The sequence below is a fragment of the Gallinula chloropus genome (assembly GCF_964237585.1).
Source record: "Gallinula chloropus genome assembly, chromosome: Z".
Lineage (NCBI taxonomy): Eukaryota > Metazoa > Chordata > Aves > Gruiformes > Rallidae > Gallinula > Gallinula chloropus.
This window is the reverse complement of record NC_140089.1, coordinates 56,382,043-56,407,362: the sequence shown is the minus strand read 5'-3', so window position 1 is coordinate 56,407,362 and position 25,320 is coordinate 56,382,043. Positions and strand designations below refer to the sequence as shown.

Here is a 25,320-nt window from a genome sequence, read left to right as displayed (position 1 = left end):
CTACAGTTCTGCCATGGGAGGCTTCCTGGAAGGAGAGGCAGGGGAGGGCTTCCACCTGTGGGAAGAGGCAGCCTGAGACACTGCTGTCAGTTGCCTTTCACGGGGGAGAGAGACCACCCTGGCAGCCGTGCCGGTGAACTGACACAGGGGACCAGTGGGGTGTGATGGCAGATGTACGTGCTTACCTTTCAGCTGTCAGAGACAGTTCAGCCCAGTTCAGAGGAAGCATGGACTTTTCTATTCCTCTGTGGCTACTTAAAAACAGGATTGGAAACGTTCCGTGCCAACAGCTGGACTGCACAAAGGCAGCTGCTGTAGCTGTGGCCAGTCAGGATTACACAGGAGCTGTGGCAAGATCTCCTGGAGAGGCAGGGAGCAGAGAGGCTCGAGTCTGAAACAAGTGAAGGCAAAGAGCAAACCCAGGAGTGACGCAACAGGTACGTGAAACTTCAGGCACTGCCGTCTTCTGCACACAGGGCAGCAGGTGAAGAAGGTAGCAGAAAGTTTTCAGAGCCAAGAAAGAGCTGTCAGCAAAGGTGGGGGTGCTCTTGAGGCACTAGAGAGTGTTTCTTTTCCCTCAGAAATGCTGCAATGCCTTCATGTAAGTCATTGTTACATTTTTAACTACAGTAGTATTAGAAGTTGTAAAACAGTCATCGTTCAAAGGCTAACTTGTTGCTTTTCAACAGACTCTAACTTGGCTGTCATTGCAGGTGGTTTGACATTGGATGTCTGATTATCGAGGATCCAATTCATGGAATTCATCTGGAAGCTTTTACCCAAGCAACACCAGTGCCTTTGCAATATGTTCAGCAGGCGAGTTTTCTGTTTTCTTATTAAAGTTGGATTAAGACTTAGGATTTAAGATTTAATTTATGATGTCAGCTCTTACTGGTAGTAGCTACACTTGAATTTCTTAGTTTATAAAATGAGGATCAAAAATATTTTTGAGTCATGCATTGCCTAAAAATCTTTAGGCCTTTGTAGAAAAGCAGTTCTTCCTTGGGAGTCTTCATTCTGCAGTACATGGCACTTGAGCCGCTGATTTTAATTCTTGTTAAAGAAGAAGAAATATTCCAAGAAGAAGTTAACCAAGGAAAAAATAACCTCAAAGTACTCCCTCAGAAAAGGAAGTACAGCTTTAATTATTGAATTGTTGTCATCAATCTGATTCCATGACTCACAAATGTTTAGATAGATAAGAATCCTCACTCTTCCTTAGGTGCAGAAGGAGGTCTTGTAGCTCAAGTAATGCACTAAGCAAGTGCACCTAGGAGGTGCAGTAAGCACTCTTACCCGTCCAAAGGCTCATTTTCCTTTCTTTAGCTTACTTCCCAGATGTGTTTGAGTGTCATCTAATGCCAACAAAATGGCATCACCAGTGAGGTGTCTGTGTGAGCACGTTAGCAATTGAGCAAAGTATCTGGTACGTCATTTAGGAACCAGCAAACAGACAGGTTCTCATCAGAGACTGCTGAGCGTGATTGCCAGAGGACTGCCAGGCCCTGAGCATCTACAGGGGCACAGGAATCTGCTGGCTGTCCACGCTATTGCTAAGTGCAGAATCCAGTTTACTTCTAAAAGTTACAAATTCTGACATAAAGTACTTGAAACATGAATTTCTATAAATCACTGCTCCACTTCAGAGGCTTTTTAGAGCCGTATAGAGATTGCTCATAAACTCGATTTCCCTGGAATGTCCCAAAGCTGTATTTGATGGGAAATAACCCACTTTTTTCTTTGTTTGTTTTTCTCATAGGTGCCAAGAGGAGTGTCCAGTGGGGACTTGCGGGGTGCAGTGTGCTGAGCCCTGCAAGTGTATGAATGGTGGGAAATGCTACCATATTAGTGGTGCCTGTCTCTGTGAAGCAGGATACACTGGAGAGCAGTGTGAAACAAGGCTTTGTCCTGAAGGAATTTATGGTCTCAAGTGTGATAAAAGATGTCCCTGGCACAGGCCCACTACCTGGAGGTAGGCTTTACACCCTTGAACCTGTTCTTCTGTAGAGAAGATAGAAATCTGAAAAGAAAGATTTTCTGATTTTTCTAGTACTTCCATGCAATCTGAAGCAGTGAAGGACTTGTGAGGGAATCTGGTATTCCCTAACTGGATCAGGAAACTCTCAGCCCAAAAGAGCTTCTGAATTACAGTGCTTGCAGCTATATGTGATCTTAATATTCATTGCTGTATTTATTTGGTTGCTTACCCGCCAAATAAATATTATGACAAAGTGGGACCTTTGTCTCTGTTTACCAGGTGGGTAGATCATTACATTGCTCACTGTGTGTAGGCAGGATAGATCATACATCCCTTGCACGTTCTGGTGTGCTGTAAGTGCGAAATAACTGAAATCAATAGATGTGGTCAGTTGATGGCAGCTCCAGGGCATGAAGGGCAAGCCCATCCTCGTGCTTGTCAGCCTCTATGCTTCATGAAGGGTTAGATATAGGTATACCTGGGAGGTTCTATTATTTTCCAGGGATCCAGAGAGCAGCAGCAGGTAACAAGCCTCTTATGCAAAGAGTTTTTTCAGAAATGGCTCTTGTCCATTGCCTCTTTTGGTAGATATGCTAGAGTGTGTATTGAACCCAGCCCTCTGTTCTCTGTGACCAGGTGAAACTATCCATTTTTCCCTTTGTACTCAACAGTCAAGAGAAAATGGAGAGTGAGCACTGGCTGGCTGAGACTAAGGCCACATAAACCCCGTTTCCTCAGTGGGGTACAGCAACAGCGCTGTGACCTGATGTGAGCAGATCCATACGTCCCTGCCCCTTCCCATCACAGTTTGGGGGGTTTGTAGGAATTGTAGCATTTCAGGCTGGTTTTGTCATGTCTTTATTCACATGACACCTGGTGTAAAAAGAGCACACTGTAGCTATGTACTTTTCTAGAAGGGTTTTTTCTTTTGTCTTGTAAGCTCTTTCTGGTGATCTTCCATCCCTGCTTCACATTTGTAAATAAGACTGTTGGAGGTCATTCTGCATCACCAACTAATTTGGTATAGTTAGGCTGGGATTAGGGTTTTTTCAGGACACATTCTGCTGGCGTTTCTTTTGTCTCTTGCTTTCTCTGAGGGGTATATATATATATATATAGGGTTGAATTTTGTGGTGTGAATTCAGTTAATGTAGTCAGGGTGTATATTTAAAGCCAAACTTAGGACATCTTGCAAGTTTGCATGTTTCTCACAGACTCGTGTGTACATGGTCAAAATCTTTTCATGGGAATGTTAAATTGCATAGGGTGCTACTGAATAGGCAGTATCTCTCCACATCTCTTTCCTTCCCTTTCTTAATGTATAAATCTTACTGCCAATTAGGCTTAACTGCATGAGAACCCATCAAAAACCTTCAAAAGTTTTGCAGCTTCTTACATCTAATTACAAATTATAGAGTCCTAAGTTTGGTGTGAATCAGTATATGAGTCAGTATGCCTTAGTAACACTCACTGGGGGGCCAAGAATATTCAATGACTCTGCTTTATACCCAGTGCTTTCTCATGTGTGTTGTGTCCCCCTCTGATGTATCGAAAAAACCACTCCAAACAGGACAGTGATGACTGTCTTAAAATGCCAGTACTATTAATTTTATAAATACGTTCTAATTTAGATCTCAAGAACTGTTCAGTTGTAGATTGTCACATTTAGTCCTGAATTACTTATCCTTCCATCCCCTCCTGGCAGCTGTCACCCTGTGTCTGGGGAATGCTCCTGCAAGCCTGGCTGGTCGGGGCTCTACTGCAACGAGACGTGTTCTCCAGGATTCTATGGCGAGTCATGTCAGCAGATCCGCAGCTGCCAAAATGGTGCTGACTGCAATAGTGTGACTGGAAAATGCACCTCTGCCCCTGGATTTGAGGTAAATAAGTCTCTCTTTCGCAGTACATTTTCAACTCCATTGGCTTTAGTTGAGTGCCAAGTTCTTCATGGTGCCCGAGTGTCCTTTCTCCACCACAGGAAAAGAAAGGTAACGGTATTTAGGTACATAAATAATACTGGGCATTTTATAAGATTCTGAGGCAAATCTGGGATTGGTTCTCAGCACTGAAGTGAAGGCATTTCAGGAAAGAAAAGATAGTGACTTTGTAAGACAGTGATAAGTAGGAGGATGTGCTTGTGAGGTGTAAATAAAGGGAGGAATGATGGTTTCAATCATTATCTTGCTGCAGCAGCTCCTGATGTTCCATCCAGAGAAAATCTAGAGCAAGACACTTGTTTTTGCGGTTCAGGATGGATTATTCTGCAGCTTTTACATGCATTTGCGGTTACCTGTGCTTTGGATATTTACAGGGTGACTGTTGTAGGAACAACAACTGTGAAAACTTCAGTCAAATTAATTCCTAAAAATACTGTAGACATCCACGTTCCATGAACCTGCTGTCTTACCGAGATTTGGTCTAACCAAGTGGTGTTTGCTGTGTGACCTGAGCTCTCCCAACAACTAACAGGAAAGTAATGCTTACTGTGGACTTAAAGAGCATGAAGGAGTCCCTCGCCATGAAATTTCAGATACCTTAGTGACAGCCTGGAACAGGCATGTTCTCTGGCTTTTGTAGCACCTGAGTCAGTCTACAGAATGTACTGGTTCTATTGTCTGAATAGTTTTTAGACTCTGTTTTTGTGTCATTCAGGGTGCTGCTTGTGGTACTGCCTGTCTTCTGGGGACGTATGGAATAAACTGTTCATCTGTATGCAACTGCAAAAACGAAGCCATCTGTTCACCAGTAGATGGTTCTTGTGCCTGCAAAGCAGGTAAGCATCCCTTCAGATTAATTTCCTTTTTCCCTAATCATAAAATGAATTTGAGTTTTGGAAGTACAGAAGGAGAAAGAAACTTAATAAAAAGCAGAGCACCCTGAAGGCCATATCACCAGCTGATTTATGCTTCTGCTGCTCTGGGAGGTGAAAACTAGGAAACCATCTGCCCCAAGAAGAGTGCACATGCCTCATGTTTGTGTTCTCAGTGGGCTGGAGGCTGCTGCGGCTTAGTGAATTACTGGTGTTTACCCTGAGGTGTGCCACCACTTCTCTCTTGGTGGCAGTGCTGTCATCTGCTGGGATTACCACAGGCATGCCTGCCATGTGTCTGACAGCAGCCTGCCTAGTCGAAATGCATAGGCAGGTTTCCCTCAGCCTGGGTGTGCATGACCTCTGGCTGCAACCCTTGCCCCTCTCAGCCACACAGAGGCACCGATTTCTTCCTGTCATTTTAGCACTGATGTTAGTATCTACTGGCAATTTATTCTATTTGAATGCTCTTTTCCTCACCAGCTCTCTGAGAAAATCTTGCCTAAGACCCTTCCAAGCCTTTGCCCGCTACTGTTCCCTGCTTCTGTGAGAAACTTTCTAGGTCTCCCAGTATTCGTGTGACTAGACTGACGCTCCTTGACCTCCCTGCATGGCTCTCACCTCTCAGCAGTAATTCTGATGGTCATTGTACCCCCTCAGAAACTGCACGTGCCTGCCCACCTCTTCATCTCCTGGTAGCACATGCCTTTGGCTGGAACAAAGATATCTCAGACATCCTCCAGCACTGGTTTCATAGAAATCTTTTCACGTGGTATCGACGTTCAACCCAAAACTATGCTACTCACCTCCCTTAAAGATCCACTCTTCCAATACACCTTTCTCTTTGTCACTTCTGCTGTAAGGAAGGGTTTGTAGTCCAGCGTCCTTCAGCGGTGATGGGGGTTTGCTGAGAGGGGAGACTGTTGAATGCTCCCAAGCAAATTCCATGCCAAGCCTGCGTGGTAGACCTCCCTGTCTAAAAATGCACAACGCATGAGTGTGGGAGAGAAGTGTTAGTTACACCGGAAAACAGCCACTAAATTTGTCAGGGACTGATACTGTTAAATCAGACGTGTAGGAAATGTGGAGTTTCTATCTTCTGCTCTTCCCGGAGACAGTGCAGCTGAGACAATTCTGTAACCATCGCAAAGCAGCTACTGCTGAGAGGCTAGGTTGTGAGAGAAAAACTACCCTTGAGCCAGGCAAAATCCTGTCTTCTTGTGCATTGTGCAGTTTTAGTCATAGTACAGTGCAAAAGGTCGGCAAACGGTGCAATTCATCTGCACTCAGCTGCTTGTCTTGTAACAGAAGGAGATGTATAAATCCTGGAAAGAGACATGGGAGAAAGTGTCTCAGTTTTCTAGCTCATATGGTGTAACATTTTTGCCTGAAATGACCCCTAAATGTGAAGTTCTCAATCCAGGGCACGAGGCGGCTTCGTTTCAATCCATGTGTTTTGCACAGTCTATTGATTGGTCTCAGTGCAGAATTACTTTTCCCTTGGCTTGCTGTAAACAAGGTACAAAATTAGAACCTTGGCTTGTGTCACTGCTGATGGTCACGTCGGACTGTCTCCTGCCGTTTCTATTGTATCAGATGGTCACATTTTTAAAAATCTATTTCCATTTCTCTGCCTCCAGCGTGCAGTCTGCAAATCATTGCTACCCAGCATAATCAGCAGTGTAGGGTGCATTTTAGAACCATTTCCCATTACAGTCTTTTTTGCATCTGGATAGAAGTACAGCAATAATCTAGAAGGTCTTCCATGTATCCTTGGAGAAATGCAACTTAGGCACTGCTGCTATGTTTCCTTCTGTTTTGTGTCTAGGATTTTAGTTTCTAAACTGTATTGCAGAACTCCATCTGTTCAGTACTGGCGGAAGAATGACGACAGCAGCAGCTTGAATGTAGGGAATATAGTCCTTGCTTTTTTGGCCCATGCCTTAAACCTTCAGTATCCTCTGGTGCTTGGCAGTGAAATTTCAAGGTGTCTGTGTTTTCCTTGCCGATCTGCCCTGAATTGCTATTGCATGGTGGCACCCATCTGCAAATGTGTGCTGTGCAGAGATGTCAGGAGGTGCCCTTCACCACCCTTGTTCCAACGTGGACAAGTCCTCGTCTGAAACTGCTGCTACTAGCTTGTAGCTAGTGGTACCCTGGGATTGCACATCTCCGAAAGATGCTGCCTGATAGGCAGAGTGAAACACGTCCGCAGAGAGGAATGGGGGAAATCTTGGATTAATTTGTCACTTGAAATTCTTCTTTTTGGCAGGTTGGCATGGTGTAGATTGCTCAACAAATTGTCCCAGAGGTACCTGGGGGCTTGGCTGTAACTTAACTTGCCAGTGCCTTAACGGAGGGGCTTGCAGTGCACTGGATGGAACCTGTACCTGTGCCCCAGGCTGGAGAGGAGAAAAATTCGAACTCCTTTGTCAGGTAGTTTCATAATTTCACCAGATTTTGCACTGAATTTTGTCGGGGGGATAAGTCTCCAAGGAGGACTGCTCCTGGTAGCCCATACACAACTGGGTTGAAGATTGGGGACACGTGACAACAAATCTTTGGGAAGAACTCTGCAGTGCAACACACTGAAGTACACAAAACACACAGTTAAGATGCACAGATGAAAAACTCTTCCTGCTTTCATGCTTTGACGTCGAGCCTCAGACTTTTCTCCAGCTCCTTTAGAATTTGTTGAAAAGCACAGACCCAGATTTTTCCCTGTTGGCATCAAATGCTCTCCAGAGTGCTTCTGTTAAAGCAGAAAAAACTATGAGAGGAAAGAATGTACCAGAAATAGATACTTAGCATCAAACAACCTAGTTTTGATTACATTATCTTCTATCTCTGGTACAATATGAACGGAGAAGTTGCCTTCATTCTTAGTCAGCTGTGAGAAGGCACTGCGAAGATTGCAGTGACAGACAGGTCTTTGCCTTCCTCTTGGGGCTCTGACGCCGTCACCCTGACATTGAGAACTGCAAAGTTAGAAATCATTGCACTGACATGACATTGCTGCATCAGGTCTGCTGCATCAGGTCTGCTGCACATTGGAATTTGTGCTTGGGGAGAGCAATCAAAATATCTAATTTCAAAGGTTTTAAAATGGTAAAAGTCAAACCTGATGTGTTTTATTCCGTAACTGTTTTTTATTACATTTTGTAGTCAAAACATGAACTCTTTCTCTGAAAAACTGGGTTTTCCAGAGTCCATCTTTTCCAGTGATAGAGTTTGGTTTTCTGGGAAATTCACCTTTAAGCTTCTCTCAGGTTGGAGGAGCTCTACTGAGCAGTAATGTGGTAGGAATAGCTGAACTACAGTGTTAAACTGGGAGCCACGACTTTGTTTTGCATGAAAATTTGTTCTGTTGAACTTCTCTCAGAATACTCAGCTTTTTTTTGTTTGGGGTTTTGGTGGTTGTTTTTAGTTTCCAGGTGAGCTACAGTTTATGTTGACGGAGTGAGTAGAGTGACAGACAAATTCTAAGACGTTCTGCAAAGTGGATTAGAGTTCCATCTGTGCACGTTCATGCAGCGTTTTCAACAGTACGTCTCCATCAGAAGACTAATGTTTCTTTGTCCTAGGGCAGCTTTGTTTATCACTTAGTGTCTGATCTGGAGGACGATGCGATCTCCCAAGCTCCAATAGCTCTTCCAAAACTGACTTATTAAAAAAGATGGGTAACTGTTTCATGGCATTTGCTTCACTGTTGCAAATAGAGCCACAATAGTGCTTAAAAGCATTTCTCCATCAGATAATTTAGCATGCCCATGCTCCTTGTCTTGCTGTCTCTCTCTGCCTGTGTCAAGTGAAGTCTGTAAGCATGTACATATTCCAATGCATATTCTGCCTCCGAATTCCAGAGTAGGAGAATGAATGGGAAACTAATTCAGTTGAGTCCAGAGTTATCTTGGTTTTGTTCTTGTTTGAGGAGTTTATTTAAATCAACGTATTTCAATTTCTTTCAGTAACTTCAGAAAATTCCTATCACTGCCCAGATCGTTACTTAAGTCTAAATAAATAGCAGACTAAACATACCACTTTTCAATTAGGTACTTGAGGATTTCCTTTCTTTGCAAATCTGATTATACGCAAAGGAAATGCCTAATCTTTTCTTTTTCTCTGTATAAAAATGTACTGTTGCCATGAGCAAAGGGCTCCTAGCACTTGAGTGCTCTTAGATTTTGTTCTACTTCAGACTCGAAAGTGCTGGGATTGAATAGGTAAATGCTGTGGAACCTAGTAGAATTGTAGGCACGAACACCAAAACCAGCAGAGGAGCTTTCCTGTGGGGTTTATTCTGGCTTTTAGTGACTGGTAAATTCAATTCATTTAATTTAGAAACGAAACCCTCTTTTTTAGCTGATTTTAAAACATGACGTGGATTTTCTTTCATTTTTGGCCTTTGCTGTGGGCAGCCTCATAAGTATCACCTTAATTCTAGTGGGGTTTTTCCATGTTGCTAATTTGGTTTTGACACTTCTCGTGTAAGATCGGTTCACAGCTGTACTTTCCCTTGTTTTACAAATGCAATTGTGAAGATTTTTGCTCTTTTCAGTTTGTCAGATTGATTTTGTATGGAACTGCCCCCGGATGTATGTGCCACCTTCTGTGGAAGAAGAAAAGGCAAATTCAGACGTTCAGATGTAGTTCCATGAAAATCAGCTGTGCTTTTGTGGCACAGCTCAGCACAGCAAGAAGGGTGTTTAACCTACAACTGTAATTTCTCTTGATGGTTCAAAAAACGTTGCGTAGCCAGAAGAAATGTTTTGTGCCCTGTCTCCTGGCCAGAGAAATTCTCTTTTAACAGCACATGCTGTAGTGCAGAGAGAAGGACTTTTAATCAAAGGGATACACTTTGCATTGCTTAGGCAATGAGCTTTACCCTGAAGATACATTTTACGTTTTACTACTTTGTTGTAGAAATTGTGGTATTCTGTGGTATCTTTTTTTTGTCCAGTACGTCGACAACTCAGGAGCTGAGGCAGAAAGGAGTCTGAACTGCTTTCTCATCAAGAGATTCCCAGGTCCTGGAGTAGGACCTCAGCTGTTAGGGAAATTAGAGGGACAGTCCAAGAAGGCTTCGTTGCAGCCTCTGATAGTGTAGGTTGCTGTGTTCTGGATCACCGTCTCCAAGTCCCTCCTCTGGGATTTTTCCAGAGAATGTAATTCTTTATTTTCCCCTCTTAACTGAAGGAAGGAAAATGCAGGACACAAAAACTGCTGCAGAAGCCCAAAGTGCTTTATCTTAAGAACGCAGCTTATGGATTCAGGAGAGATGCGTGGTTGTTTTTTGAGGCAGGACTGACCAGAACTTGTTCTCTTCTAACTCCCAGCTGTCGTCATCTCTGGGTTGTTTGGTTGGTTTCCACAGGATGGCACGTACGGTATGGATTGCGCTGAACGCTGTGACTGCAGCCATGCAGACAGTTGTCATCCCATCAGGGGTTCCTGTCGCTGTCTGCCGGGATGGTCAGGTACAAAAGAGACTCTTGAAGGACAATGGGAGTTTCCACTATGGCGGGGCTTGGTCTTGCCTTTCACTTGGTGTGCACAGGAGGACTGTGTGGGGCTGGAAGGAGACAGGGGCCAGTTCTGTGGCTGTTTTGTTCCATCTGTGATTCACAGGTATGGAAATGTTGTTGAGTGTGGGATCCACAGACAAACGGGGAGTAGGAGAGTAGACGGGTCAATCTGAAACCTTGCGCGCCTTCACAGAACCATTCCTCAGGAAGTGGTGAAGAGCTGTAAATATGCAGGGCTGTGCTGGCAGCTCTGGTACGTAAAGCCTTGCGTGCAGGAACCCAGAAAGCTTGGCTCTGGCAACCAAAAAGAGGATCTGTTGTGCAGAAGCTGTGCTTCTACTTAGGTTTTTCAAACTTGAGAACTCAAGTGTCTCTGCACATATTTTGTTCTGCATGAAAATTGTTGCACTTTTCTGCAAGGTTTCTCTGTCATTTTCCTTGTGGTTTTAGGAAGTATTTGTATTTGGTTATCCATTAGAATTTGTGTTTGGCACTGTTGTCTATGGAGAGCAAGGTAATTTGAAAACATGATGAAACTCTGCAGAAAGGCATGCTATCACAAACCTTTTATCTCCAGGAAGGGATTTGAGTTCTCACCTAAATGACTATGTAAGTGTTGGGAAAACTCTTCCAGCTTCCGCAAGATGGAGTTGACGCTCTAAGTTTTGCCCCTCTCAGAGGGTTCTGGAGTTTTGTGTCTCCGTGCGATACTGTAGCGTTGCAAGCTTCAGCTTTCCTGTTTGTATTCAAGGGTCAGTAGCCTCTGTGTACTCTCTCCACAGGAGTCCTCACAGAAAGAGAGGGAGGCCCCAAAAGCTGCAGTGTGACCTCCCCTCAGTCACTCAGATACCGCTGGGAAATGGCAAGGCTGCAAAAATAATGAAAGTAATTGGAGTGAATTATGAGAAAATAGTAGTATTGTCATTGTGCCATCGATGAGTAGTTTGTGAGACACTAGGGCAGACAAATCGCCAGAGACAGAAAGTATGGTAACGAATGAAGCCAGGTTAAAGTAGGTAGATTCTATGATTTGAAAGTCCGTAGTAAAAATGTAGCATCTTTTTGTAACAGGTTCTAAAAATGAGCTGGCCGGTGTGATAGAACTATCCTGGGTGGAGATGACGACTTCAGACGTAGCACAGACCTTGACTGCGTGACCTCAGGTATTGGAAAGGAGACACTGCTTTTAGCTTCAGTGAAATCTTCATCTATGGAAAGGAAAAAGATTTTGCTAGAAAGAGACTTTGTGCTTGATTCTAGAAAAGATGGAGTATCTGTCCTGGGATGATGTCATCACAACAGCGTGTAACGGACTAGTTTCAACACGTTGGTGATGTCTGGACACACTGTATGACATAAAGAGCATAGTTTGCTTTCTGCTCCGTGTCTGGAAATATCCTCCTCCCACACTTCACATGTCAGAGCAATACTCCTGAGCAGTACTTTCATAACAGGGTCTCAAATAGCTGCTCTATAAAGTTACATTGCAGAGATAGCATTAGAAGGTAGGATTAAGAAAGGTGGTGTGGAACATATGTATATGCATAATGAGTAGAGTAGCAGGCAAAGGGTTTGTCACAATAGAGGAAGGAACTAAGTGCAACAAAGTATGTTAGAGTAGCTTAGCTACCTAATATTCTAATTTATCAGGAAAAAAATACCAGAAGGGATTAGAGCAGCAAAGGAGGAGATTTTATGGAACAGCCTCTCCCTGTCTGTCCCCCTAGCCTCCCCTTTTTTTTTTTTCCTCCTTTTTTAAAAGAAACTTGTGCCTTTCGCGTAAGAATTAAGTGAATTCCTATTTCTGGTCTCAGGCTCTCTAAAAGTTAGGTGATGTGTAGCTGGCTGTATCATGTCATGAGTACTTAAAGGATCACTGGAAAACATTGGTAAGTTTTTCTCAGTGAAGTAATGGCTATTTGTTTTCCAAGTTAGGAAACAGGTAAGAAGTCAAGGTCTAAGATGACCATACTCCTCTACAGATAAAACTGTCCAGTCTATCTTTTTAAATGACTTTTCTTCAAATATGCCTTAGGAGTTGTTTGTGTTGGAGAGGACATACTATGTGTAGTCAAATGTGTATAACATAAAAACTAGAGATGCATTTCACCTGCAACCCAAGTCAGCATGGCCTGACAAGTAACAGAATGTCAGTTAAGTCATGAAGAGCTGGGATATAGTAAACCCTGGAGGAAGACGAGCAAATCTCCATTTGTGAGTGTAAAGCCTTGAACTGCACGAATAATGAGGACGCCATTGCCAGCCTTGTGTGTTTAGAAAGCAGCGCTAATTCAGAGTCAGGAAGTGCTCTGAAGAGTAGTTCACGGCTGTATAGAAAGTGTAGGAAGGAATGACGGTTTGTTCTTTCTGATTCCAGTCTGTTCCCCTGGGATTTATGGACACCGCTGCAGCCAGACATGCCCCCAGTGTGTACACAGCAGTGGTCCCTGCCACCATATTAATGGCTTACGTGACTGCTTACCTGGGTTTACAGGAGCCCTCTGTAACGAAGGTACAAGTTGTAGTAAAGACTCTCTGGGACAGAGAGACCAGGCACTTCAGCAATTTTCCTTCCGTCGCTTGGAAGCCATAAAACCAACAGCAGTTGCTGTTGTAGTGCTTGCAGCGTATAAATTAGGAATCTTAAGCAGGTTTAAACTGCTTAAACATTTGATCCTACAGTATGAAACCCACTGTATTGTTATTTGTATTATTTGTATAATGAGCATGTATAAAGGGCTTCCCAGAATTTCTAATGCCTTACTGAACATTATACTAAGCAGTACCTGTCTTGATCCTAGTATCAAGATTCCTCTTGAAATAAAGAAAAGGTAATCCCATTCTGATTACTAAGGAGTTCTAATTGTGTTTTGTTCCAGTATGTCCCAGTGGCAGATTTGGCAAGAACTGCATTGGAATATGCACGTGCACCAGTAAAGGAATGTGCAATCCTATTGATAAATCCTGTCAGTGTTACCCTGGCTGGATTGGTAGTGACTGCTCTCAACGTAAGTATGGAATGTTCCCCTTTCTTTTAACAGCAATCAATCCGGGTTTGGCTATTTACATTATCTAGTTTTTGTAGTCAAACACCCACTGTCTAAGTCAGAAATGAGGACTGTGTGGTATAGGAGGAAGAAATCCGAAAGTTTTCTTCTTCAGTTTATCAGCACTATCAGCAACATAATTGCACTCTGGCTTTTCTAAGAAGTGGGATGGAGCATATGAGAGAAGAGACCGATTTTCAGTCTTTCACTGCCCAAGAAGAGTTGTAGAGGATCTGCAGAGAGCTTCTGGCTGCTTCTTGCAGAAGCCACCCCTGCTTCCCCCCTTCGCCACCAGAACCTTGCCACATAAAAGCACAACGCAGATACCCGTTTTTACTGTCATTCTACCTCACTTGGGGAGTATTGCCTTGGTATGCTAAACCAGTGAAGACTTTGTTACTGACTCAGAGTGCTAGGCCCTAATTTCATTATGTTTCATAGGAGTTCTTTTATGAAATAATTCAGCATTCTCCAGATGCCTTGTCAGGTCTATGAAAATACTGATAATAGGAGAGAAATACCTGAGGCAGAATTCTCACGAGAAATAGATCCAATTCCATGAAGTACCAAAATCCACACGGTCCAAAACACTGTATTCCAAAGTTTCAGTCAACCCATTTCTGTGAATAAAAGAAGCCACACCAGAGCCTGATACGTCAACATTCCAAAGAGACTGTGCTGATTTCCAGGGAGGTGCATTTCCGAATACCATCCCGCATTGGTTTCACGTCACTTATGGTAACTCATTTATGGCTTGGCTAGTCCAGGTTAACTAGCTCTGTACCAGTGCAATGTAGCAGCTGGTGACTTTGGAAAAAAACCCTCTGCTGTCTAAATTCTGTGAAGTGATTGGCATGCACAACTAAGTATCATAGCAAGATAAATCTTGAGCCGATTCCTGTGGAAGCCAGTAGCAAGAAAGGCGTCTGGTTTTATGGTAAAATAAGTAGGTATTTTGGAGAGTAGAAGAATAGGGATTTAGGAGGAGGAGAGACTTACTCACAAATCAATAACAAGAAAATGGTGCCAGCAATATGAATGGAAGCATCTATTTAGACTGTGCTCATGGGCTGTAACAGAGCAAGTTTCTTTGCTTTGTGTACAGGCCTTTTGTTCACATGGAAGATAATGATTCCATTAATTTCTTCTGGAACCAGTAACCTTCTTAAAACTTTTAACCTTTCATCTGTATGGGATTTACATTCCCTCATAGCTGACCACTATTTTCAAACAAAAACAATAACAAAAAGAATCATAAGGCACAACTGAAGCGAAAACAAGAAAAAACAAACTTAGTACTTTTTTTTTTGTCACTACAATGTAGTATATTTCTTAATGAAGTGAAATTTGGGCAAAACCACCACTTTGCAAAAATGCAGCCCACACATAGATGAGTCCTTATGCGTTTAAAGGATTCAGGAATTTTTATTGCTCTCAGACAGGTCTCTGGACAACCAAATCAGTGCACAGCAACAAACAGTTAACAGTCTTTTTAAACTTACACAGAATTAAAGCTAAGGCTTCTATATCTGACCTGTTTCTTCTCTCCTTGAAACACACATGCAATACCTTTCCACAAAAGCATTTTAAAATTACCCATCTCTTTTTGGTAAAGAAACAAATAAAAACTTCAGGATGTGACCCCTAATCAGGAGAAAGGGGCTGTTCTTAGAGTACCCTCTGCATTCAGAGATATTTTATCATGAAGAAAACTATCCTTGCCTGTCTCTGAGCAGTAATTAACATTTTGGACCCACTTCACCGTTCTAATGGCAGTACATAGTATCAGATTCATTCACTGTGACATTTTCAAAGCAGTCAGTGAAATTCTTTCTCATGACATGTTGAACTTGTTGTGAGAAATCTCCAGCTTTATAGATAATTACTTGTTTTTTAGACATGCTATATTCATCAATGCAACCACAGCAGCAAGAGTTCACTTGATAAAGGTACAGTCCTGATCATATGCATATCTAGAGTAAAAGAAGTCCTTAGTTAGAAAAGACCCAACCTGTGGCTATTTGCTCAGAATGGAGTAGCCCAAGTCCTAGGGGTCTGCCACTGGTGACACATTGCCATCTGCTGGCCATCTGCTGGCCGTGGACAGACAGAGCTTGGGGCTAGGAACGAATGGTAGCGTCCGTGGTGCTGCAGATCTGTAATCCCAACACAGTTAAGAAGCTCTGACTGATTCGAGTTCCTTTTTTCTCTCACACTTGGTGCAGAATTCCCTCAGGGTACATACGGGTATGGATGCCGGCAGATTTGTGACTGTCTGAACAACTCAACGTGTGACCACATCCCGGGAACATGTTACTGCAGCCCAGGCTGGAAGGGGGCCAGATGTGATCAAGGTAAAGCCTCCATGCAATCAAATTCTCTTAATTGTTTGATAGGAAATTTGGATTAGCCTATTACATTCCATCTCTGTATCACTCACTAAATTAGTCTGATAAAGCTCGTAGGTTTAAATAGTCCATCCTGTTAAGTGATGTATATTCTGTGGATTTTGTAAGTATTCCATGCCTCAGTAAGAGTTCACTGGAGCAAAGCAATCAGTGTAGTTGTGTGAAATACAGAGTCCTTCCTAGAATGTTCTGAGTTGGCAGGGACCCAGAACGATCATAGGGTCCAACTCCTGGCTCCACACAGGACCAGCCAAGTCAGAGCATGGGACCGAGCGCATCGTCCAGCTGCTTCTTGAACTCAGTCAAGCTGGGTGCTGTGACCACTTCCCTGGGGAGTCTGGAACAGGACAGGACAGCCTTTACAGCGCTGTCCTCTCCAAAAAGGCAGAATTGCTGATGGAGCGAGTGCTTGACCTGCTTTGTGCTTTTGCTTAGAAAATGTTGTTACTTTCTCAAGTCCATGAAAACACCTTTTTCTAGGAAGAACATGAATGTTTCTCCTTAAGGCCAGGAATGTCTTCACATCGGTTTCAAACATCATTCAACAATATGCCTGCAGTGACCTACACCCCTGCTCTGAGGGCCATCAATGCAGATTACACCATTCCAGGTAAATGACATTTAGAAGGTGGGGGTTTTTCTCCATCTCTTCACTTTGCGCTTTCTTAGCTGAGCTCTGAAGGGTTCTCACATGCCCCTAACAGTGCCCATTTCACCTTTTGGGATGAGCAAGGGTTGCTGTGAGCAGGAGCATACGTGGTTTTGAAAAGGATGTCTACAATTCTGCCATGGGAGGCTTCCTGGAAGGAGAGGCAGGGGAGGGCTTCCACCGGTGGGAAGAGGCAGCCTGAGACACTGCTGTCAGTTGCCTTTCACGGGGGAGAGAGACCACCCTGGTAGCCGTGCCGGTGAACTGGCACAGGGGACCAGTGGGGTGTGATGGCAGATGTACGTGCTTACCTTTCAGCTGTCAGAGACAGTTCAGCCCAGTTCAGAGGAAGCATGGACTTTTCTATTCCTCTGTGGCTACTTAAAAACAGGATTGGAAACGGGCAAAATACAGTTTCTACTGAGAATTTAGTTCCGTGCCAACAGCTGGACTGCACAAGGCGGCTCCTGTAGCTGTGGCCAGTCAGGATTTCACAGGAGCTGTGGCACGATCTCCTGGAGAGGCAGGGAGCAGAGAGGCTCGAGTCTGAAACAAGTGAAGGCAAAGAGCAAACCCGGGAGTGACTCAACGGGTACGTGAAACTTCAGGCACTGCTGTCTTCTGCCCACAGCTGTTAAGGCAGGCAGCAGGTGAAGAAGGTGGCAGAAAGAGTTTTCAGAGCCAAGAAAGAGCTGTCAGCAAAGGTGGGAGTGCTCTTGAGGCACTAGAGAGTGTTGCTATGAACTTGGTGGTTAAAATTCTCTGTAATTGGGACAGTGACTGCAGAGGCAAAAGAGAGCAAGGAACCTCAGGAGAGAAGTAAGTTAGCAAGTAACATGCTCTTGCTTCAAGTGACCTGTCAGTTCCTGCTCTGTGTCCCTAAATCTGTCAAATGAATGGCAATTTCCTAGGTAGATATTTTCCAGAAACTCTCCATTAGGTTTTGGAATGAGTGCAGAGCTGTAAAAAACATCTCCTCAGAAAGAAATGCCATGTTATTGATAGTTGTTGATTTTCTTTTCTTTTCAGAAGCCATCCCTCACAGTACCGGTGGAAATTCCAACAGTCACTATTTCTCTAACCCCAGTTATCATACTCTGACTCAGTGCGCTACCCCACCTCATGTCAACAACATGGACAGACTGACCCTGGCAAAGGTAGAGCATCAAAATCTCAGTGCTCCTCTGTCAATTAGCTTCTAGTTTATTTCATTTGGTTCCATCATGTTTCAGGTTTGGTTTCTTTTTGTGGTGGGTTGACCCTGGCTGGAGGCCAGGTGCCCAGCAAAGCCGCTCTATAACTCCCCTCCACAGCTGGACAGGGGAGAGAAGATATAACCAAAAGCTTATGAGTTGAGATAAGAGCAGGGAGAGATCATTCTGCAGATAACATCATGGGCAAAACAGCCGCGACGCGGAATAAAATGCATCTAATTTCTTACCTAATCAAAAGAGACTGGGATAATCAAGTATAAAACCAAATGTTCAAACACCTCCCCTCACCTCTCCCTTCTTCCTGGCCTCAACTTCATTCACAAATTCTCTGCCACCTGCCCCCGAGCGGCACAGAAGGGGGCAGAATGGGGATTGTGGCCAGTTAATCACACGTTGTCTTTGCTGCTCCTTCCTGTTCGGGCAGAGGACTCCTCACATGCTTCCCCTGCTCCAGTGTGGGGTCTTTCCCACATCAGACAATCCTCCATGAACTTCTCCAACATGAATCCTTACCATGGGGGCTACAGCTCTTCACCAACTGCCCCGGCGTGGCTTCCGTGGGGCTCAGACCTCCAGGAGAAGACTGCTCCAGCCTGCTTCCCCACAGAGCCACAGGCTGCCCCAGGGAAACCTGCTATGGCATGGCCTCCTCTGTCCACGGGCTGCAGGTCCTGCCAGGAGCTTGCTCTAATGCAGGTTTCCCATGGGGTCACTGCCTCCTTCAGGTGTGTCCACCCGCTCCAGCATGGAGCTGCAGCTGGGATCTCTACTCGGCATCATCTTCCTCCTGGGCTGCAGCAGGACTGCCTGCTTCACCATGGTCTTCTCCATGGGCTGCTCGGGAATCTCCCCTCTGGTGCCTGGAGCGCTTCCTCCCCCTCCTTCTTCCCTGGCCTTGGTGTCTGCAGAGTTTCTTCATCTTCTCACTCCCTTCTCTGGCAGCAAGAAGTGTCTATCTGTGGGGTTTTTTCCTTCTGAAACATCCTATCACAGAGGTGCTGCCACCATCGCTGATGGGCTCATCGCTGGCCAGCGGTGGGTCCATCCTTGAGCCGTTGGGTATTTACTCTGTTGGATGTAGGGGAAGCTTCTAGGAGCTTCTTGCAGAAGCCACCCCTGGCCCCCCACCACTACCAAAACCTGGCCACGCAAACCCAAACCACTTTGCCTGATTAGCACCTGGAAATCCTATAACTTCCCATCAGTTTCAGTTTCTGTTATCTGTCTTCCTTTGAATTAGGCCAAAACCAATCAGCTGTTTGTGAACCTTAAAAACGTGGAACCTGGAAAACGAGGAACTGTCATGGACTACGCGGGAACATTGCCTGCAGACTGGAAACATGGTGGCTACCTCAACGAGCTTGGTAAGAAGGAAGAAGGAGGAGGAGGAGAGGGTGAATGGGATTCACTGTGTTTGGGATAGAGAGGGAAGCAGGGAATTTTTCCTGGTTCTCCGCTCAGGGTAATGCCAAGGTGGTCTGGCTGTGCGTGAGGTTCAGGGTTATGGGTTCGACCTTTCTTCAAGGAGACAAAAAAGTGACTCCTTGTGAGGAGCGGTGAATCCACCTGATGCCCAGTGCAGACATGATATGCAAAAATCTCATCATATTGTCATACAACTATTTTCATACTAATTACTTTCATAAATCAATGGGTGTTGTAAATAAGGATCTGCTTTGGCAAAATTACTTTGATTAAATAGGTGTGGGGTTGGGTGAATCCTTTTTTTAAATCCCCACCACACAGAATCAAGGCTTTTTGAAGTAGTTTCTCATCATCTGGGCTGCTGCAGATGTAAATTGTAGCAGCATCTTCCCAGCTAAGCCTCCTGTCTGCTGAAACACAGCACATTGTCCCTCAAAAGAAAATTCCTGAGAAGGGGTGAGAATTTCTGTATCCTGTTGTCGCTTCATCCTTTCCCAATCTCAAGCATCCCAAAAAGGCTGGATCACACTCCTCATGTCTCTGCCCAGTGAAAGCCTTAGAAGGGACTCTGAGTGCCATTATTCTTTAGATGATTTAATTACCTTCATTTCTAGTCCTTCTCACTGTCAGGTTCTGGGGATCAGGTGCAGCATCAGAAGCAGTCTGCAGCAGGATTTTTCCCTGCCCATCCCCAGCCTTGGTCTAACAACAGCTCCGGCTGAGACGCGGGGTTTTTAAGAAAACAGTTTAACGCTCAGAGTTCAGCTTTACATTTTCTTAGAGCAGATGTACCAGCACTTGGGACTTCTGAGAGATCCCGGCTGTGGCTACCCCACTGCATGGGGAGATTCTGGAAGACTGGAGGAATGCTGATGTTATGCCTGGTTTCTAGAAGGTGCAATGGGATTGCTTGGGTAGCTCTAGGCTTGTGACCTGGGTGTCAGGCTTGGCAAAAACAGCAGGACAGCTGACATGAGACCTAGTAAATAAAGATGGAGTAGGAATAAATTTAGTTGGTTTAGGTCTTCTCAAATAACCTAATTTTGTTCTTGGAAACTGTGTATTTTGTTTAGAGAGAGACTGTCTAGAGAAAGTTCCTTTAGACTGCTGTAATGCTTGTAACAGAGTACCATGATGCAATCTTGGTTGCAGTGACCATGAAATGTTGGAGTTCTAGATCCTCAGGGAAGTAAGGAGGGTGCACAGCAAGCTCACTACCCTGGACTGCAGGAGAACATACTTCGGCCTCTTCAGGGACCTGCTCAGTAGAGTACCATGGAACGAAGCCCTGGAAGGACCAGGGGCCCAAGACAGCTGGTTAGTATTCAAGGACTGCCTCCTTCAAGCTCTGGAGAGATGCAGCCCAACAAATGCACCAGGAGACCTGCCTGGATGAACAAGGAGCTCCTGGGCAAACTCAGACAGAGAAAGGAAGCCTACAGAGGGTAGAAGCATGGGCAGGTAGTCTAGGGGGAATAACGAGAAACTGTTCCAACAGCCAGGGACCAGGTTAAGAAAGCTAAAGTGCTGACAGAACTAAATCTGCCCTGAGACATCAAGGGCAACATCAAAAGCTTCTATAGCTCCATCAGTGACAAAATGAGGGTGAGAGGAAAAATTGGGCTTGTCTCCAGAAGGAAACAGGAGATGCAGTTACCCAGGATCTGGAGAAGGCTGAGGTACTTCATGACTTTTTGCCTCAGTCTTTTCTGGCAAGTGCTCAAGCCACAGTGCCCAAGGCACAGAAAGTGAAAGCACGTGAAGTGCAGTGTCCAGCTCTGAGCTCCCCAGTAAAAGACACTGAGCTGCTGAAGTGAGGCCAGGGGAGGGCTACAAAGGTCACCGCAGGGCTGGAGCACCTCTCCTACAAAGACAGGCTGAGAGAGTTGTGCTTGTTCCACCTGGGGAAGAGAAGGCTCTGGGGAGATTCTGTAGCAGCCTTTCACTACCTAACCGGGAGGGGGCTACCAGAAATCTGGAGAGGGGCTGTTTACAAGGGCATATAGTGAAAGGACAAAATGTAATGGCCTTAACCTGAAAGAGGTTAGATTTAGATCAGGTGTTAGGATGGAATTCTTCTCTGTTGGGGTGGTGAGGCCCCGTCACAGGCTGTCCAGAGAAGCGGTGGCTGCCCCCTCCCTGGCATTGTTCAGGGCCAGGCTGGATGGGGCTTTGGGCAACCTGGTCTAGTGGAGGGTGTCCCTGCCCATGGCAGGGCGCTGGAACTAGATGTGCTTTGAGGTCCCTTCCAACCCCAACCACTCTGGGATTATCTGTATTGAATGCCAGCTACTATTCTAACCAGAATTGACAGTTCTCAGACTGCAACAGGAATTTGCTGATGACAAGACCAAGGGCCATAAACAAGAATAGCAGTAGAAGTGGATTCATTAAGGACTGTCTAACCATTTGGAAGTGCTATGACTGGTTTCTATTTAAATATTTGTTGGGGAGCGACTTGTTAGAACTCAACACCCTGTTTAGCATTGATGTCCATACTACTAGCATGCTTGAGAGAAACACGTGTTTTTCTTGTTACAGATCTAGCGAAGAACTCCGAATATAATTTAAGTAATTGCTCGTTAAGTAGTTCTGAGAACCCCTACGCTACTATAAAAGACCCACCAGCTCTTGTCCCCAGAAGTTCAGAATGCGGCTATGTGGAAATGAAGTCCCCGGCACGCGGGGACTCCCCGTATGCTGAGATCGCTGGCTCTGCTTCAGCCAATAGGAACGTTTATGAAGTTGGTAAGTGCAAAATGTACTTCTCGATGTTGAAGGTTAAGAACAAAGAGCACAGGACTTTTTCCTTTGAGCCAGGTTAATCAAAACACATTAAAAAATCAGTTAAAAAAGCGATACGTTCAGGTTCTGTTTTCTGCTCCACCCATCTCACAACGTCTTTTCCAGGGAAGTGGTAGAGATCACAAGGACAGAGCTTTAAATACCTTCAGCTCTGATCTCTAACCTAGAGAGAGCGCTCAATTTCCCTGGTTTGAAGGCCTGTCTTTAAACAACAGCGTAAGCTAAGCATTTGATCGCACTCTATTTTAGGCTGTTGTGGTGGTTGCACCTTGACTGGAGGCCGGGTTCCTAGCAAAGACACTCTTCTCACTCCCCTTTTCAGCTGGGGGAGAAAATACCTCTTGAGAGGCTTAGGAGTGGAGATAAGGACAGGGAGAGATCATTCCGCAATCAGCGTCACAGGCAGAACAGACTCAACAGGGAATTGAAAAAACCCATCTTACCACACTCACATGCACAGAAACCAGGGTAGAATAATGAGAAGTGCAACCAAATCCTAAAAGGCCTGTCCCTGCCTCTCCCTTCTTCAAAGACTCAACTTTATTCATTATTTCTCTCCCTTCCTCCTTGCTGAGGTGTCACAGGGGGGTGGCGGAATGGGGGTTTCCATCAGTTCCTCATAAGTAATCTTCCTTCTTAGCGGGAAAGGGGGGGGTGGGCATTCCTTACACTCTTCCCCTGCTCCAGCATGGGGTCCTCCACAAACTTCTTCAACATCAGTCTTTTCCCACGGGGCTCCATCTCTTCACCAGCTGTCCCAGTGTGGGTCACTGCTATGGAGTACAGTCATAAAATCATAGAATGTCTCTGAGTCTCTCAGGCCCACACTGCTCCATCCTGGTCCCCCACAGAGTCACAAGTCCCCCCAGAAAACATGCTGTGGCCTGGGGCCTGTCTCTGCATAGGCTGCAGGTCCTGCCAGGAGCTTGCTCCAACACAGGTCACTACATCTTCAACGTGTGTCTCCCCACTCCAGCCTGGGGGCCTCTCCACGGGCTGCAGGAAGCATCTCTGCTCCCCATCATCTTCAGTGGGTGGCAAGGGGACAACCTGTTCCCCATGCTCTTCACAGGCTGCAGGGGAATCTCTCCTGTGGTGCCCGGAGCGCCTCCTCCTCCCCTTCTTCACTGACCTTGGTGTCTGCAAAGTTTCTTCCATTTTCTCACTCCCTCCTCTGGTGGCAGAAGCTTCCACTGGTGGGTTTTTTCCTCTTAAATATGTGACCACAGAGGGGCTGTGACCGGTGCTGATGGGCTCGGCCTTGGTCAGCGGTGGATCGGTCCTTGAGCTGGTTTGGCCATGCAGACCCACAGCAGCAGTTAAGTACTGAACACAGCTGGAGTAGGTTTATGGGAGGGATAGAAAGAATCTTTCCTCTTCTTGACATGAAAACCAGCATCTTCCCTCCCAGAGGCTGTATTTCACTGACATGGGCCCTATCGAGTTCCTGCGCTACTGTGGCTGGTGTAGTTCCAGAAAACTTGGGGGTCTGGTAGAATCCTCCTTATCCCAATGCTCTCTAGGCTGGAATAAAGTCTATGTCTTCTGTCATAGGATACCATTTGCCTTTTCTGTCCCCAGTTAGACATTCCTCCAAAACCCACCAGTTCTCCCCACATTTCTAAGGATTTTTATAAAAACTAATTAAAAATTCGTTATGAAACTAATTAAAATCCCCAAATTAGTTTGGTGGGTGGGTTTTTTAATTTTGTGTTTATTGTTGGGGGGGTTTGTTTGGTTGGTTTTGTTTATGCACAGACAAAGCACACTTGCTTCTGTCAGGAAATGTACTTGTGGCAGGGCCCTGCTGCAAACCCACAGGTGTAACTTAGTGTAAAGCCAAAGCACCATAATATCCCTCTTTGTTCCCACACCTGCCTTGTGACAAGGAATACTGAAGCAGAGAAGAGAGGATCTTTTGTAATGCAAACTGAAGTGTAACCCCGCGTTTGTTTCTGTTTGCTGCTTCTAGTGTTGAATGCATCTTCTCTCTTTTATCACAGAACCTATGTTGAGTGTTGTCCAGGGAGCACTCAGCAGCACCGGACGTTTCAGCCAGGATCCGTATGATCTGCCAAAAAACAGCCACATTCCATGTCATTATGACTTGCTACCAGTTCGAGACAGCCCCACATCCTCACCGAAAGAGGTCGGCAGTGAATGACCCCAAAAGCTGATGTGTAGCACAGTGGGACTCTCCCGGGGCAAAGTGGCAGGACTGTGCTCCTTCCTCTAGTTTCCTTCCCATCAGATTTGGTTCCAAATCTGTCCAGCAGACAGCTGCTGTACCTGAAACAGAATCTCAATGTGAGGTTTGTATTGTGTCTACAAGTGACAGATGGACAAATGCCACACTCTGGGGATCCTGGTTGTTCTTTTTTCATGGCAGTTAATTTTATAGACGCAGGTATGCAGCACATTTATACTGTAATATACTGGCTTAAAAATACTAGCTTGCAGATCAGTTTTTATAACATCCCATTTCAGACACTTTAAATATAGACTTCGTGTCCTCCCAGGACAGTGCAGTTTACCAAATACCACTTTGTACAGGTGATTTGATTCACTAGTTCTGTAGAAGAAAAGGCGCTTGGCCAAATTTTACCTTCCATTCTGATCTCAAGACATGATCTGATGGTGATAAGGAAGCTTGGGGAATCCATGACCAGGTTTTTCTTGTCCATTACTGGTGGTGGGCATACCTTGCTTGCATAGTTTGGGAGTTAAAAGCATTGCGTACCTCAGTATGCTACGATGGATGCCTCGAGAAACTCCTGGTATTCCAGACCCAGCACCAGCCTTCAACAAGTCTTTTGCTGCCATTCAGCTCCATACGTTGCAGTTCTGACCACTACTTCTGCCACTACACAACTAATGCTCCATCACATATCAGTAATTACTTCAGAAAAGGTGTGTGCTACATCAGTTTATTTTTGTCACCAGGGACTGATTATGTAAGGAGTGGACAAAGGTGATGACTGCTGTAAATCTTAACTGCGAGGAAAGGTTTACATTTTATAAACAGGTAGTAATAATGTCTGTAATAGAGGATAAAAATTGTCAAGTATTCTGTGGTTTTTTTTTTTTCTTAGAAATAACTGAGCAATCTCTGTGCATACTTGCTAAAAAGGCACCTTTTCTTTTTTATAGCTGACGTAGAGAAACACGTGCTTAAGCTGGTCTTTTGCATCGCTGATAATGTGACACATGTACCCCCCATTCTTTATTAACTCCTGTCTCCATTTCTATGCTGTGTGTCTGTGTTCTAGCCATCTAGTTGTAATTGCAAAAATATTCTACCGTGTGTGCGTTTCTTTGGCATTTTGGCCAACTGGCCTTTATTTTGTCCGGCTGAAGGAACCTCTGGGCAGAGGGAGAGGATTGAAGGCAGAATTCGTGTCGTCACCATGTCTGTCAGAGGTGGTTACCTAATACATAACACTTTAACCTACTTCATTGG

At 44.9% G+C, this 25,320-nt stretch overlaps 2 protein-coding genes across 2 annotated transcripts in view; both read left to right on the top strand.

The window, feature by feature from the left end:
* The window catches only part of LOC311203693 (uncharacterized protein), a gene marked incomplete at its 5' end in the record, with an annotated part of 37,194 nt that extends 13,097 nt beyond the window's left edge, over window positions 1–24,097 (top strand). Inside the window, 4 exons of the mRNA XM_084278449.1 lie at window positions 17,446–17,573; window positions 18,871–18,994; window positions 21,561–21,803; window positions 23,864–24,097. Coding sequence (XP_084134575.1) covers window positions 17,446–17,573; window positions 18,871–18,994; window positions 21,561–21,803; window positions 23,864–24,024 — 656 coding nt within the window. The 3' untranslated portion in view covers window positions 24,025–24,097. The remainder of the gene's footprint in view (window positions 1–17,445; window positions 17,574–18,870; window positions 18,995–21,560; window positions 21,804–23,863) is intronic.
* LOC311203240 (uncharacterized protein) lies at window positions 806–11,469 on the top strand (the record flags this gene model as incomplete). Its single annotated transcript, XM_084277895.1, has 7 exons — window positions 806–816; window positions 1,760–1,972; window positions 3,684–3,858; window positions 4,631–4,751; window positions 7,060–7,223; window positions 10,162–10,264; window positions 11,384–11,469. The coding sequence occupies 7 exons, from the start codon at window positions 806–808 to the stop codon at window positions 11,467–11,469; spliced, it is 873 nt and encodes a 290-aa protein (XP_084134021.1).
* Window positions 24,098–25,320: the final 1,223 nt, after the last annotated feature.